The sequence below is a fragment of the Vulpes vulpes genome, chromosome 14 (assembly GCF_048418805.1).
Source record: "Vulpes vulpes isolate BD-2025 chromosome 14, VulVul3, whole genome shotgun sequence".
Taxonomy (NCBI): domain Eukaryota; kingdom Metazoa; phylum Chordata; class Mammalia; order Carnivora; family Canidae; genus Vulpes; species Vulpes vulpes.
Genome location: NC_132793.1, coordinates 62,589,818 through 62,607,038, shown reverse-complemented (window position 1 = coordinate 62,607,038; position 17,221 = coordinate 62,589,818). Strand labels below are relative to the sequence as shown.

The window sequence follows — 17,221 nt, the reverse complement described above, 5'->3', positions numbered from 1 at the left end:
AGTGTGAACAGAATTCTAGTGTTTATTTGAACTATGTCTCCATCTAAAGGCTTCACAATGTATTGTATTTTGGCTGGCAGGGAAAATCCTAGCTTGGTGTCTTTTAGGATATTGCATATTAATTTGACTGAGCAGGGAAAAAAAGGTCAACTATTAACCTACAATGTGCTTTTTAAATAATAATGCTTTTCTGAAACTATTTTATTGTCAGGTTAGAGGAAAAAAAAGTATACAAAAGCCTAAAAAAAAAACAAAAAAAACCAAAAACCCAAACGGAGTTGTTTAATGTGCTTTGCAAAGTGAAAAGATAACTAGACTTACCACTAATGTATTATGTAAAATTTAGTATTTTCAAAGGAAAATATTTTTGTCCATTAACAGTAAACTGATTTTGAAAAAAAAAAAAAAGAAAAAGTTATGTACTCAGGCCTCTCTACATAAAATCAGATTTCCATTCCAGAACCATAAATTTGTTATTAAAAAAAAAAAAAGGTAGAGTTTTAAATGTTTAAAGTTCTAAAACAACCTTAGGAATTTTTATTCTTTAAGTATCTCATGAAGAGTCCATGTTATCTATTTAAAACATGTTCCGCAAAGCAAGAGGAGGAAGAGGTGTGACCTCTGTGCAAGTACCATTCCTCCAATCTTCTTAGAATCGTGCATTGCTCTAACCCCTGCAGATATGCTTGGGAGCAATAAAGCTGCAATAGTCAGGAAGTTCCTTTCAGGCAAATGTATAGTTTAGCACACGAAAGAGGGGAAAATGCTATACTTTTGGAAGAATAGTATCTGAAAACAAAACAAAAAATCATTTATATTGGAGATTAACATTAGCAAACTCTGGACTATACTGTTCTGATAGGTTCAATTGACTTTTTACAGAAATTCACAGCTACTCCCTATGTTAAGCAGTATGCTGGGGATAATGGAAGGGTGAGGGGAATAGGTGGACGCTTGTAGAGAAAAATATTCTGACACTAATTTGATTTTCTCTTTCTTTTGTTCTTCTTGTGCCTAGAATATTTTGAGGCCTGAGAGTATTACGTGAGAAAAATTTAAAAATAGACTGAATTTTGAATGTCAAAAAATCATATAGTCAGAAAACTTTAGTTTTTTTCTTTATAGCCCTTTGCTATAAATAATAATGATAAAATATATTTTATCTCTTTTTTTGTAAAGAATAATCACCTCACAAAAGAAAGCCCATGTGGGTTAGACCTACATTTGAACTGGAAAGAATGTCTATGGTGAATGGTGAATTGTAGCATAAAAGCCTGAATGAAAAGAATGTTCACGAAACCTCACACAAAACCTCCGTAACCGTTTTATCACAAGCTTCCCATAATATAACACAGCTCTATATTCTAGGAAAAGCTTGCCCGGTCCACTTATCATTTCTGCTTTATGTAGTGTACTGTATGATTGCTAAATTAGTGCATAATGCATTTATAATATTTATAGTACCAACATTTAGTTAAATAACCTTTATGTAAGATTTATGTTGATTTTTTTTATTTCTCATTTAATGGCAAATTATGAAGAGCATGTTTCATAAAGATAATTCTCCATTTAAATTCATCAGTCCATTAAATATTAAAATTATGTTTCTGATGCAATCGAGAACAAATTTGTCCAGCTTCAGTGATTATTTGCACTCATAAAAATTAGGCTTGATTAATAAAATTTAAATGCTTGATTAAGTTGACATTTTCATGTTCTATTCTGATTTATTAAAATTAGTCCCTGTGCCCAGGCTTGGTATGCTAGTGTAGGTTTACCTTTCCCCTTCTCTTAGTCGACATCCAGAGAGAAGCTGTCAGGAAGGAGTGTTGTGTTTTGGACTCAAAGACAGTTTCAGGAAAATGCCCTATTCTTTGCTCAGAGTGCTGTCGGCCTTTGTCTTTATGCACTGTGCATGGTGGAGGTTTGTATTACTATAAACAAGAAAAATGTTTCTTTCAAATATCTATTGATATGATCTGGAAAACGGCATTTATTTATGCTATTTCTGTAAAATTCAGTTACCAAGCAGCTTTCATCTGTAGAGGACTGGTCAAATTTCTTCATCTGTTTTTTTTTTTTTTTTTTTGCTGATAAAAATATGGTTTTTATTTTTGTGGGACTTCCATACACATAGCAGGGGGGCATTATAGACACAGGAAATCTTTCTGCCGCAATGCTACTGTCTTTATCTACAAGCCTAAAACCAAGACTGATGGTCATGGAAAACCATCCTATTCAAGAGCACTTCCAAGGGAACTTTTCAAGAAAGGAAGTGACATACAATGTCTAAGCCCTCATTATACCCACACTGGTTTATCCTATTTTCTACATGGGCAGGTGCCTCGCTGTCATTTACTGAGCCCTCAATATGTGCTTAGCACAGTATGTTATCTCTTTAATATCTCTTTAATCGTCACCAAACCTCAACAAGGTGGCTATTATCCCTGACTTATTGGTGAGGAAACTGAGGTTCAGAAGAATGAATAAATTTGCATGGCTAACAAGGAGAATGTTTGGAATTAAATCCCAGGTCTTCCTAATTTCAAAGTTTGGGCTTTTAACCTCTACCAGCTAGAAATGAGTAATGATAAGAGTTTTTGAGGCTGCCGGTGGTGGGGGGGGGGTGTCACTCACTTGGAAACTTCGTTTAGATGAACGGACTTTCTCTCATTTAAGCATGCTACCAAAATATTGGGTTATTTAAAAAAATAAATGATATGGTATGATAGTTATTTTTTTCTTGCATGATGGAATAAATTCAAATGGCAGGAAATGCCCTTGAAGGCCTGTTTTAGTTTGGTTGCCTACATGTACCATTAGAGTTCCACATACAAGATGGTGGAAAGACTTTACAGTTGCATGCTCTTGATAAATGCATGTCATTTAACACTAAAAAAAAAAAAACAAAAAACAAAAAAACCTCTCAGAGTTATTGGACCCCTATCAGAGTTCTAATTTTTTTAAAAAAATTTTTTTTTATTAATTTTTATTTATTTATGATAGTCACAGAGGGAGAGAGAGAGAGAGGCAGAGACACAGGCAGAGGGGGAAGCAGGCTCCATGCACCGGGAGCCCGACGTGGGATTCGATCCCGGGTCTCCAAGATCGTGCCCTGGGCCAAAGGCAGGCGCCAAACCGCTGCGCCACCCAGGGATCCCCAGAGTTCTAATTTACAAACATTTTCCACAAGCTGATAAAGACATACCATTTGGTTTCCACTTTTAGTTTGTTAATGGAGGTCTTGCACTTTCTTATCACCTTTCTGAACCAGGGTCAATAAATCTCCACAAATATTATAGGAAACCCAGTGCCAACACCACTCACTACAAGAGGCATAATGCTCAGGACTAATAATGCACACTAGTCATGGGGTCATGAGTCAGCCACAAAGTGCTACTGTTGGCCCTATATCCTACCCTACCCTCACCATCAAGTTCGAACAAGTTTTGGCTAGCTACAAGGAGAATGCAAAATCATTCAGAAAGAACAAACAGGCTATTACTAAAAAGAGTAAGAACAACACATCCACCCTGAGAACTGAGACCAAAACTATGAGCATCCTTTTTTCTCCTCTTCTCCATCTCCCTCTTCAATTACAGAAATGACAAAATTGTGTGTATGTGTGGGGGCAGATCTTTCAGAAGAACAGAGATAATAAAATCACTTGGTTGACTGACATACAGGTAAATGCTTGGGTTGGACACTTTGGAGAATCATCTAGGCAATGAATTCTTTGGATCCAAGGGAGGCTTTGAAGGGAATTTAGAGGTTTCAAGGAGTTTCTGGGGCTCCAGGGATCATCTGGGGCCCAAATAAGAGAAAGTAAGTAATTTGGGGGGTGGGCATGATCTTCAGGTTTCTTTCAAGGTTGCCAAAACAATTCATTTAGTAGAAAAGGAGCTAGATTTCAGGGTAGAAATCCTCTAGAAAAATGAAGCTCACCTCTTTACCTTGTTACATTCTCAGATGCTTTGGAGAATCTGAGCAAGTTGGGAAGGATTCAGGCCAAAAACAAACAAACAAACAAACAAACAAACAAAAAAACAAGAATAACTGGTAAGCATCCCCTATGCTGGCTACTGCTAACTTTAAATTCTGTCTTCCTTTGGAGTCTTCATAGATCCAAAGCAAGAAGGATGCCTTCCAGTGAGGAGGATCTTCAGTAAATTGACTTTTAAAAATAGAAATGTTTTCCTTTACATCTTTCTCTGCATGAGCTGACATGTCACGTACAGGTAACACTCATCTTTTACTGTTCTATACTTTTACCTTGCCAATTTGAAGTTTAGCTGCAGTCTGAGAATAGAGTAAAAGGATAGCCAATAAACTGAAGAAGTATTAAAGGCAAACATGGAGTTACTGAATGAAAGGCACAGACTGAAGAGTGGCTGCGGTAAGAGTTGTGGTCACAGAGAAACAGACCCCTTTTCTTTACATATACAGCACATGCATATACATCTGGGGTGATCTAATATCTCTTGGTTGCTCACCCAGCTTTCATATACACACCTCCATAACCACACCAATTATATTCATGCCCTTGAGTTAGTTGTTTGTTTCCCTCATTAGGCCATAAACTGTCCTGGGCAAGGACCCTGTATTAATCACCTTTGAACAACAGTGCTGTGCCTGTAGACATTCAAAAAACTTTTGTTGAATGGAAATATTTATGCACAAACATTGGACAATTTTTTAACCCAGAAGGATTAGACTAAAATATTTATTCACTGGGTGTCTGGGTGGCTCAGCGGTTGAGCATCTGCCTTCAGCTCAGGGCATGATCCCGGGGTCCTGGGATGGAGTCCCACATCCGGCTCCCTGAGAGGAGCCTGCTGCTCCCTCTGCCTCTCGTGAATAAATAAAATCTTTAAAAAATAAATAAAATATTTATTCACTCATCACACATTTTTTGAGCAACTACTACACTGCTATGTCTGAGACATCTGGCTGAGATTAAGTACACAAATGTAAGATACAACGAGAACAATTTTAGGCTAGTAAGGAAGACCCACAGTGAGGTGACTATTACAATACAGGGAGAAGGACATGGGGTCTTAGAGGAGTGAGTTTATTTACCCTCTGAGGGTGTGTCAGCAGGGGGAGGCAGGTGGGAGGCAGGTAGGAGGAGTCAAGAGTGGGAGGGAAGTTGGGGATGGCTCTCCAGAGAAAATGATAAAAATGCTAGGTGGTTACCCAGGAACATATACATAAATGATTAAAATCATACCGGGTGGCAAATTAGTATTAATTACCAAAAATATTCAAAACGCACACAAATTTGACCCAGAAATTCTCTTACAGTGATTGCCCCAAAGGCTGTTACCAGAGACCTGACTGAAGATTTGGTTAGTATTTTATCTATAGTGTTATTTGGGATGGCAAAAATCTTTGAAATATTTCTTTTTAAAGATTTTATTTATTTATTTATTTATTTATTTATTTACTTATTTATTTATTTGATATATGGAAAGAACAAGCAGGGGGAACAGCAGGCAGATGGAGAGGCTTGATCCCAGAACCCTGGGATCATGACCTGAGCAGAAGACAGATGCTTAACTAACTGAGCCACCCAGATGCCCCTCTTTGAAACATTTATAATATGAGTGTTCAAGAAAAAAACTAATCATCTACATGGTGAAAACAATGCAGCCACTAAAAATCATGTGGTTTTCCAGTGATTTAAGGAATATTTCTAAATAGGCTGCTGATATAAAAAGTAGATGTACTAACAGTACATTTAATGTGATCCAATTTTTGTAAAAAAAAAAAATATGCCTGATAAAAAAATACACATTTACTTCAGTAAACTTATTTTTTTTAAGGAAAGATAAAGCAGAGAGAGATTGTTATCATTCTTTGGGAACCCAGTCTGCACCAGATAGTGCTGTTCCCAGTGCAGCTACTATCCTGGCCATCCCCCATCCCCTCTCTCCTACATCCATCACCCCTCAAAACTTCCCTTTTCTCCAAGGTGGAAGGGGAATTGGGGGATGGGGAGGGTGGTGGTGACGCCTTGACCTCCATGGCCAGGCCACCGCCTACTCATCAATGCCAACAAGGTTCCCAACAAGTCATGGTGCAGCTTAAGGAGGAGCCTTGGAGGCCACCCCAGAATGAGGCACCTGAGCGAGCCGGTCTTGGTGGCTGCAGAGCCACCATATATCACACCTGGACCTCCAGGCCTCTATGGGCAGCTCCTTGAGCAGGTACCTCAGGAGCTCCAGCCACCTGTCACATAATTGCATCACACACTGTGAAAACCTGCACGTCCCCTCCCCATCCCCCAGAAGTGCATGTGCTTTTCAGGACAACTCGGGGCTGGCATGGCACAGGTGCTTCCATGAGGCTGGAGACCTGGCCTGTGCTGCCCCTCCCTGGGCCACCACGTCTGTCTCTCACAAATTTACTGGCTCTGCAGAGGTTACCAACTTATCCTGGGCCTCAGTTTCCACATCTTTATGATAAAAGCATCATTCCTTCCTTCCTGCTTCTGTGTTCTATGGACCAAGTCTTTGGTCTCTTGGGCCCTGCTGAATGGGAGCCTGTGGAATTGGAGGAGAGAAAGCCAGCCTGGGAACCACTTAGAACTGGGTTCTGGTCCAGCATTGCTGGACGAGCCTTTGCAAGTGGCATAACCTTGGGTTCCTGTTCTCCCAAGAGGTGAAGAGTTGTTTTGCAGGTAAAGAGATGACAAAACTAGCAGAGGCACCATCTGGTACATTTTTGTGACTCCCCCCTTCCACCCAGGACTCTCATTTATTGTTCAATAAACATTCTGCACTTGAAAACAATTCTGCTAGAATACAGGGGAGGTAAAGCTGAAGCTATGGTTTGGGTGGGGCCTGCTCACAAGGCAGTCTTCCATACATGCTTGGAGATGCTGGAAAAAGACCAAAATAGCCAACCAGAATTTTATTTCAGAACAGATCACCTTCCTAAAGTTCTTTTTTTTTTTTTAAAGATGTTATTTTATTTAATCATGAGAGATACAGAGCAGGAGAGAGAGAGGCAGAGACACAGGCAGAGGGAGCCCTGTGTGGGACTCCATGCAGGGAGCCCCATGTGGAACTCGATCCCGGATCTCCAGGATCACACCCTGGGCTGCAGGCGGCGCTAAACTGTTGCGCCACCCGGGGTGCCCCTTCCTAAAGTTCTTGAGGTAAAAATCCAAGGTGCAGTTGGGATACAGTCACCAAATAAATACAGACCATCTAGTTACATTGGAATTTCAGATAAATAATGATTATTGTTTTAGGTAAACATCTTTTTTACCTGAAATTCCAATTTAACTGGGCATCTGTATATTTACTTGCTAAATCTGGCAACCCTAAATAAATTGGGGGTGAATTCAGAGAGCTTCAGGGGCTAGAGATGGAGAGAAATCTGCAGGGTAGAAAGCATTGTCATCTACCGAGACTGAGAGGATAGTAAATAGCAGGGTGGTCAGACGGGACATTTGAGCGGTGTGGAAAAATTGTGGAAATCTGTTGGTCAATGTCCAGAGCCTGACGAGGTGATGATCATTGATGTCTGGGGACACCAATCTGTACAGTGAGTGATTATCTGGCACAGCTAAGCAGTTGGTGAACAGCTTTGAGAGGAGTCATAGGGGATAAACTTTTCTATTGACATCTGATTGGCTGTTTTTTTTTTTTTTTTTAATGCTAGTGACTGTTGGAAAATGAAAGGTCTTTTTTTTTTTTTTCATGGTCTTCCTCAAATTTTTGCAAGCTGGTGACCTTCTGAAAAAATTGAGAAAATTGCTGTTGAAATAAGCAGGAAGAAGAAAAAAGTGATCATCCATTTTTAGATGTGTTTACAGGCTGTATGACTCAGTGCTGCTTCTGTTAAGAGCAAGTATGTGGTCTTTTTTGGTACTGAGATGCAAACAGAGGAGGCTTGTGGTCTATGCTACTTTCCGTGAATGATCAAGTATTGAAGTAGAGAAGATCTAACTGTACATTCAAAGTGCTTTGCTTATGGAGTCTCTCTTCTCCACTCCACTTTGGCCAGCCACTAGGTTCTATTAGGAATATTTCACTTGTTCAGTATTCTACTTATCCAAATATTGCACCATGGGCTTCTTTGAAGCCAGCTGAGAAAAAAATAAATCTATTTGATTCACAGGAACTCTGGTCAAACAAGCAGATGTTTCTTTGCTGGCTTGTACTTGGTGGGCCATCCCAAATTGTCCCATCACCAGCATTTCTAGCAGCAAATAAAATTCCCTCCTCGTGAGCTTTATTCCTAGAAATAAGTGCCCTGGACCCAACTGGAACAGATACAACAAGAAATAATATTCAGTACTATTCTAAACAGGAAAAGCAGAATTGAGGGCTTTGCCATTTGAGGAAGCTAAGGAAATATTTTGCTATTTACTGAAGTATTTTAGCAAGGCAGACTTTGGCTCAATTTGTGTCACAGTCAGATCATGAATCAGAGAATGATTTCATTGATTTACCCTACTCTTCAGCCTTTTAATGTCTCCATTGATTAGGCAACTGAGATTGCTATGTGGGAGGAATATCATGACAGTAAAATTGAATGTTCTTTTAAAGTGTAATTAGAAAACACCTCTTGAAGAATTTTTGTATGTCAAAAATATTCAAGGACTTTCTTCACTAATATGAAGGCTTTTCAGCTTTGGTTTACTCTTCCCATCCATGCTCACCTGGGTTGACTGAAGGTAGTTCTACAGGTCATGAACAATTTTGAAATTAATGGGGTCACCTGGGATTAAACAGGTGACCAATGCCAATTCTTGACAGGTCACTGGGAACCTCATAAGGATATTGGGGTTACCTGGGATTCCATAGGAGGCTCTCGACATTTAGAAAGTAAGCCCTTGGGAAAGGCATGCCCCAGAACAGACCATGAAAACAGCCTGCAGAACAAGGAAAAGCTGAGTTCATATCCCACTTCCTCTGTGGAGCTCATTATTTGTTTTCTTTGGTTTTGAAATTTCCTTATTGGGAAAAGGATAAAACCATTTAGAATAATCTACTTGGTAAAGTGATTGTAAAGAATTAAAATAGATAGTGTATTTAAAAAAGGCTTAGCAGGATACCGGATACACGAAAGTTGCTTAATATCTGTCCCATTTCCCTGAAGGCAAGGAGGATGTGGAGAATGGTAGAATGGAGACACTGAGGGTTTTCCATCAATCTGTGTGCTTGAAGGTGAAGAAGGTAAGGCTATTGGCTCTTCTAAAACTCAAGGAGAAGCTTGCTCTAAAGGTGACCAGGGTGGCTCAGCTCAGTGGTTGAGCATCTGCCTTTTTCTTGGGTCCTGATCTGGGGTTCTTGGGATGGAGTCTCAGGTCAGGCTCCTTGCATGGAGCCTGCTTCTTCCTCTGCCTATGTCTCTGCCTCTCTGTCTGTGTCTCTCATGAATAAATAAAATTTTAAAGGTGACCAGGGAGACATGGGATATATCAAAATATAGTCTCAAGTATAATGTACTTGACCCGTGGTTAGGAGTACACACTTCAGACAGATTGACAGACTCTAATACCCATTCTGCTACTTTCTAACTGTGTGCCTTTGGATAAGCTATTAAACTCCTCTGGCTGGTTTCCCTATTTGTAAAGTAGTAATAATGATACCTGTCTCTGTCTCCTAGGGGGTGCAAGAGACCCCTGGTTTTCTTGGCCAACCCAGCTCTTTCCTCCTGAGACTTGATTCCCTCTTCTCAAGGAAGTGGTCTTGTGGCCATGCTTATTCCACCCAAGCATGTTCCCTTGAGACTGGGCAGCACTTGATTTAGGAAGACCCAACCCACTGGCTGGGCTGATAGAACTAGCTTTTCTCTCCTTGGGGCAAGATGAAGGTCATGACAAAAAGTAAGTGCCTAACATGGTGCCCAGAATGTAATGAGGATTCAGTAGGTTTTAAATCCAGAGCAGAGGCAACTTTGTGGTATCTATACTTTAACTTACAAAATTTCAGTCCACAGCAGCTATAATGTAGATACTTGGTACAAGCCTAATGGGCATTACGGGGGAAGGGGAAATTTTCCTTAGGTTTTGGAGTGACAGCTCAAACCAAGACAAGCATGATATTCTTGTCTTTATAACCCCTTCATGACAGAGACATTTCTGAATGAAGCATGCATTTATTAATGTTTTCTTTCCCCCACAAAAGCCTAACAATTCCCATGCCAGAAATTTTAATGTCATGATGTGAGTGTAGGTAGTAGATTCAGATGTAGGAGTGCTTATTTTTAACAAGTCCAATTGGGAAACAGCAGAGGTGAGATACCATTTCTAACCACGCCTCTTTCTCATGCACACCTCTCAGTCTATAGCATTAGCCTCAGGACTAGCTGTTTCCTCACCCCAATCTCAAAAGGTTCAGCTCATTAAATGCAGCAAAACTTACTCGGCAAGGACTACACCTCATTTTTCTCATTAAACCAGAACAGGCACCATGGTTAGGAAAAGATAGGGGTCTTAGCTCCTATGATCATAAGTAGGAAGGGTCTCCATTCCTCATCTCCAAGAAAAGAAATGGTCTCCAAAATAAACAAATACAAAGAAATCCTTTCCTATTTTAATGTTAATGTCAACCATCAACCCATATGGTGAAGACAGAATTTTTACCCATCTATGCATTTTTTATCTTTCATAGTACTTTCTCTTTTATTTCAACTTCTTATGTCATGGACATGTTATTTCCTTTTTTCTCTTGCTATTCAAAACTCAAGGTCAATTTGTTTTTCTTTTATAATTTTTATCCTAATTGAATGTTCTCAGCCAAATGTACCAATGATTTGATTTTTTTTTCATGAGAAAATTTGCCTGCCCGCCCACCCTCCCTCCTTCTCTCTCTTTTAAAACAGGAAACTTTCTGGAATCACACAGTGGTGTGATTAATGCACTTCAGAGATAACCTAAAGTTTCCACACATGCTGAAAGATTCTGCATGCTTTGGGGGATAGCAATAAGGACTTAGGGCAAAATACCACTTCTCCAGGGCTGTGCACTATGGAGTAGAGTCAATTAGACACAGCATGGCAGTCTCTGTAAACACTTTCCCTTGAGTTACATATATATGTATGTATGTGTGTATAAATGTATAGGTATATGTATAGATGTGTGTGTGTGTGTGTGTGTGTGTGTGTGTGTGTGTATAATAATCTGTAACCAGCAAGGTATAATTCAGGCTTGTTTTCAAAGGGAGCAACAAGTCCAAATATATAGCTAGGTGTGGCAAAAGACATATAATTAGGCAAAATGGATTTAGGAGTTACATAAAGTCTCAACTGAGCCACTGTGTAAAAAACTAAATGAAGTATTGTGATTGCTGCTCTGGTGTCTAGGAAGAACAGAATATGTGGATAGTGTGTTCTGGGCAAATAAAAGGTAGTTGTTGACAGTTATGGAGTATAGCTGGCATTCCGTGAGACTTGGACTATGGACTGTTTCACAGTGGGCTGTGCTGAGGAATAAAATGTCAGTGGCTAGAGTGGATGGAGCTCTGTTAGAGATGCGCCCAAAAGAAACGATTTGGTAAATACTATTTTGGAATTATATTTTGAGGAAAAGAAGCGCAGTAGAGAAATTCATATAGTCTGTAACTTTTCAATAGTCATAAAAATTCTCAAAGAATTATAAACACAAGAGGATACATTATATATTACTATTTTCCCTCTACAAGTGGACCTTTCCAGTCAAGGCAGGTATATTCTGGAGAAGATAACAAGCAAAGTCTATAGTTTACAGAATTTTTCACTAAGAATACTCAAACCAATGACTAAATATTGACGATAAGCCCCCTCATAGGATTAAGAAGCTGAAACTAAATTACCACTTTTTCCTATTTGCAAATAATCTTATTTGCAAATTTGTCTCAAGGCAACTGAATGAAAAGTAGATATTCTTCTCTCTCGACAATCTCCCTGAAATAAATGGGACAAAAAAGCAATTGTCTGAGAGAGTTCCATTTTCTTAAAGAAAACATCCTGGATTAATTGACAAAAGTACCGATTAGTCCCCATGACACCAATGCTTATGGCATCTGGGGTTTGTCTCTCAGTGTGCAATTTAAATATGTATCCATAAAATCCTTGCCAATAATAACTTCTTGTTTATTGATACTGCTTAGCTATTAAAATCTCTATTAACAATCTCAAGTTGGGTTTGATAAACCTTACAGAATATGTTTTCAACACTTCAGACTTACAAGATACTTGCTAGGTAAAGTGGCAAGGACAACAATGAATAGAGTCCCCACCCTTAAACTTACAATCATACAATCACATGACAGAAACAAATATATACCAATAAAATAGGAAAATAAACATGGTTGTTTTGTTGGCAACTTTGCATGTACTTGGTGACTATGCATCAGGATTTTTCCTTTATTTTGATGATAAAACTATTCTGAAGAAGTATATTCAGATTGTGTTACCATTTTGAAGTGTATTTGGCTTGAATTATGTATTTTTAATTAAAGATTTTATTTATTTGTTTCTTTCTTTAGAGACCATGCGTGTGCATGTGGGTGGGGATAGGGGCAGAGGGGGTGAGGTAGGGAAAGAATCTCCAGCAGGCTGAGAGCTGTGCCTGGAGCCCAATGCTGGGCTTGATCTCACGACCCTGAGACCATGACGTGAGCCAAAATCAAGAGCTGGATGCCTAACTGACTGAACCACCCAGGCACCTCTACTTGAGTTATTTGAAAGGGAAAATGTTTTATGGCACAGGTATGCCTGTGCAGCTATTAAGATGCTATTATAATGAAGTATTATATAATACTATTAAGCTGATGATCAGATAACTTTGGTTTCTATACCATTACAGGCATGGGACACAGGAGAAACTCCTGATTATAAGTCAAATGTAGACCCTTAATGTCTCCCCTCCAAAAATCTATGTAATCTGAAGAAGATGAACAGCTACCAAATAGATTCTCACATTTGACAAACCTTTAAATTCTTCTCAGTAGCTATCTATGAAGTTATCAAATTGCAAATGTCCTGTCTAGAGAAGACACCTCCCTCCCATTTATTTATATATATTGGAAAGCTTTTTGAAGTTGTATGTTCACTAAGGGTGTGGTGACTGAGATAATCTAAGGGGAATGAAAACTTGCAGGAGAACAGATATGATTATAATGTGGCTAGCTTCCGCTTCCCACTCTAAAACTCTTTTTGAGAAAGAAGTTGTTTCACAGATTCTAAAAACTTTCAAAAATGCCAGAGAGGGCAGGTGGGTTCAGTATAACTTTCCCTAGGTTAAATGAAAGCTCTTTATCCTCGAGCTGGTAATCCTAATACACCCCTGACACAAGACAGATATTCGCTGTTGTTCAGTGAATATTTATTGAATTAAGGTACTTTATGCACTTTTCTAGGTCAACAAACCATTCCTCTTTCCTTCCTTCCAATGGCAGACTACAGAGAAATGTCTTAAATAAAATACATTCATTTGATCTTATCATAAATAATTTTATGACATTATGTCTTAACTCAAGATTAAGACATAAAAACAAACAAGGAGAGTAAAAAATACTCATTTGAAATAACCCATTTATAATTAAAAGTCAGAGCTCATTCTATGGCATGCTCTTGATTTTAGTTCCTACCAAGATGAGACATGTTAGAAAGAGGTTAGTACTTTCTATTACGTTAGGACCAGAGTTATTAGTTTTGAACTGATTAAAACTTTCCTCCAAACTCGAGTATTTATAAACAGAAGTTCTAGTTTGTAAAAATAAATCAATGTTGATCTTGTCAAAGGGGCTAGGAATAAGAACAAACACGCAATCAAATAAGTAGAAACTTACTGTATCACGTTGCCTGTTATCTTTCCCTGATATTATCAAGAAGTAGTTCCATGTCAATAGTAACAACAAAACCAGTGGTATCATGTAGAGCTCAAAGTTCCAGACAACAAAGAGAAAGAGCTGGAGGAGGAGAAGAGAAAAAAAGATGAGTCAACTCTGACTTTCATTAAATGGACGCTCTTATTCATACTCCACTTGAAATACACAAAACTAAATGCTCAGAATGGAAAGATTTATCTTGAAAACAAAGCCTTGAGAACCTGTGAGGCATTTTTCTAAAAGCACAACTGACCCCTGGCAAGTTACTGTTAAGATTTTTACCTTAATTTCTGTGAAGGAAAACTGACATCATTACACTGCCAATGAGGCACTTTTAATTTTTCTCATCTAGTGAAATTATTGTGAGATTGGACAAAATAAAGTTAAGGGAAAAAAAAACGGCTGCCAAATAAGCTTCACTACATTGTCAGACATAGCTGATCTATCTGCCTTAATGATAAAGAATGAATCACTGTTTAATATCATGGACTTTTTTTTTTTAATCTCACAATGTAACATGCATAATAGGCAGATGAAAATACCAAGTTTGTACCAGAGAGTCAAACATCTCACACGATGAATAAAAGCACTGCTACCAATAAGTGTAAAAATAGATTGGCTTAATGTTTAGCATTACCAGAGAAATCAAATAGCTATTTAAAAAATAGAATAACTTTGTCAAAGGAAATTTTTAAATGTCTATGTCTATTATCCTTGAAAACTACTGAAGTATATACATTATTTTTTAAATGTAAGACAAATATTACATTAAGAGCTCACCTAGCCTGGCAGGAGGAGCCATTCTAAGAGCATCTGCATTGTAAAGTAAGCAGCATAGTGTACAAAGTGTGACTTGCCCTCACCACCACCCACCCCACCACCACTATTCTCTTACAATCCTGAAGAGATCATCTAAATTCTCTGGATCTGTGGCTCCAGCTGCCAAATGAAGCAACGTTAAGTCAAGTGATTTCGTGAGGGTAGTGAAGAGCAGGATTCTACTCCTAATGCTGACTAGTCCTATAACTTCTGGCACCATCCTCCCCTAAGTTTCTGCCTCTGAAAAACGGAGTGATGTGTATCCACCTGACAGGTTATGAAAATTAAATAGCTGAAATGTGTTAAGATGTCAACACACTGCTTGGTACCCAGTAAGTGCCCCACAAATATTTGTATTATTGTGCAAATGCTTATCAATACCTTACAAAACTCAGATTGTTAACTAATATCAACTAAGGTCCTCAGGTAATACTTATTCTATTACTGAAAAGTGGAAAGTCATCTGCCTGCCAAGATTTAGGCGAGCCATAGTATAAGTGGGAATTTGATCCAGCTGGTTGGGGTAACATAGATATCATGCATTTGACAGGCCAGGAGGGTTAAGAGCAATGCCCTGAGAACATTCACGTCAGGCACGGCAGCATGGACCATTTGCAGCCTTCTTAATACACTTCAGCCAAGTCTACAGCCTAATAGGATGGCAGAGAAAAGGAACCTTTATCAAGTGGTAGAGAAACCCACGGCCCAAAGGCCAGCAGACAGATTCCAGGCCTCAGAAAGTCATTCTTCCTCAGTGTTTTCACTTCTAAACACAGGTCTGTAGACCCAATAACCTTTATCATCCCTTCCCTAATATTTAAAACAGATTTATGGCATTACTGTGCCATCTTTTTTTAAAAAAAATGTGACATTAAATCCTGATTCTTGGGATATTCATAACCCAGATACATACCAACAAATAATGATTTAGTCGCCCAAGAAATGACTTTTGGACAGAATTACACGGTAACTACAGATTCAAGTTCCTGAATAAGAAAAATTTCAAATATATCAATGAATGAGACATGAACCTCATCTTTCCTTTCACAAGTAGAAGGATTTCCAGAAAAATAAAATATTTCTATTTAATTTTTTGAAATTTATGCGATATGTATAAAGAGGATACAATTATAATGGATGGTTATGATTATTCTATTAAAATATAGTTTTAAAAAGATAATTCTTTATTCAGGAAATGAATTAAGGCAAATTTGACAGACATGAACACATGTAAAAGGGAAAATTATTTTTGGTTAGAGTCCATATTAATTCTTTACACATTTATTTGTAAAATTTAGGCAGTTACTAGAATATAAGCTCTTTAAGGATAAGGACTTTTTCTTTTTGATCACGATTCTATCCCAGAGTCCAGAACAGTGCTTGGAAATAAAAGGTGTTCAATAAATACTTGCCACATTAATGAATAGGTACTAGGTTCCCAAGTCTTTTTTTTTTTTTTTTTTAAAGATTTTATTTATTTATTCATGAGAGACACAGGCAGAGGGAGAAGCAGGCTCCATTTAGGGAGCCCGATGTGGGACTCGATCCTGGGACTCCAAAATCATGCCCTGGGCTGAAGGGAGGCTCTTAAGCCACCCAGGTGTCCCCCAAGTCTTTTAACATAAATCTACCTAATTGTCTTAGTAAAAGTACTATATATTCACTATATAACATCAGGTAACTTTGTGAAAATATATTCAGAATTACAACCTGGGATGCCACTGACCAATTTCTCCCTGAGGCACATAAAGTTTCTCTTTCCATTCTGGCCACACACTCATAATCTGTCTTGTGTATTGTGTTTTGACCACCATCTTTCCTTTTGGACTTTGCTATATGTTTGCCTCTTCTGAGGATGTTCACTTGACTTGGTGTGTTCTGGACTCATGGATGGACTCAGATGATTCTAAAGCTAAGTATCACCAACTGTATTTATTTTAAATCTATATTCCATTCTGTAATGTCCACCCACTGGTGTCAGAGTTCTGATGTCACCCAAAATAAAGTTACTTGGAATGTCTATGTGTTGGAGTTAGTTGGAGGATAGGTATGGCATAGAATAAACTTTCTAGATGATAACTAAGTAATCAAGACACCTATCATGCTTTTTTCTTCTCTAGATACAACATCACTAGTCGCTTAAAGAACCAGTCCACAAGGTATGGTTTCTGGGCACATCTCTATTGCGGACATCATCCTCTCACCATATCCAAATCCATACAGTAATAGCTTTCTTAAAATACAGCACTCAGAACTGACACAACACATCTAATTGATACCTGTGTATTTATATGGCTTAACAACATGGGCACCAGAATACAGGATGAGGAGAAATATAGAAAAGAGGGGAAAAAAGGGTAGAATTATATTAGTTTCATGGATCCTGGCAGTGGAAAAATAATCTTCCCTATTTTGTGTTAACAATCTAGTATTTGGGTAACTAAGTATGGAACCTCTGCTGTTGAGAATATCATTTTTTTTTTAAAGGAAGAGAGCTTTGAATAAATTCTAAATACAAAAGCACTCATTTTTTTCTTCCTCAATATCTAACTGGAGATTTTAAAAGATCAAAT

At 38.3% G+C, this 17,221-nt stretch overlaps 1 protein-coding gene across 20 annotated transcripts in view; it reads right to left on the bottom strand.

Moving 5' to 3' along the window:
- MCTP1 (multiple C2 and transmembrane domain containing 1) overlaps nucleotides 1–17,221 on the bottom strand; it is a 531,614-nt gene that overhangs the window by 84,614 nt on the left and 429,779 nt on the right. For 14 of the 20 annotated variants that reach the window (XM_072736754.1, XM_072736756.1, XM_072736755.1 and 11 more), the window contains one exon: nucleotides 13,791–13,910. The exons of the other annotated variants lie outside the window; for them this stretch is intronic. In XM_072736754.1, the coding sequence (XP_072592855.1) occupies nucleotides 13,791–13,910 (120 nt within the window). The remainder of the gene's footprint in view (nucleotides 1–13,790; nucleotides 13,911–17,221) is intronic. 20 annotated transcript variants of the gene reach the window in all.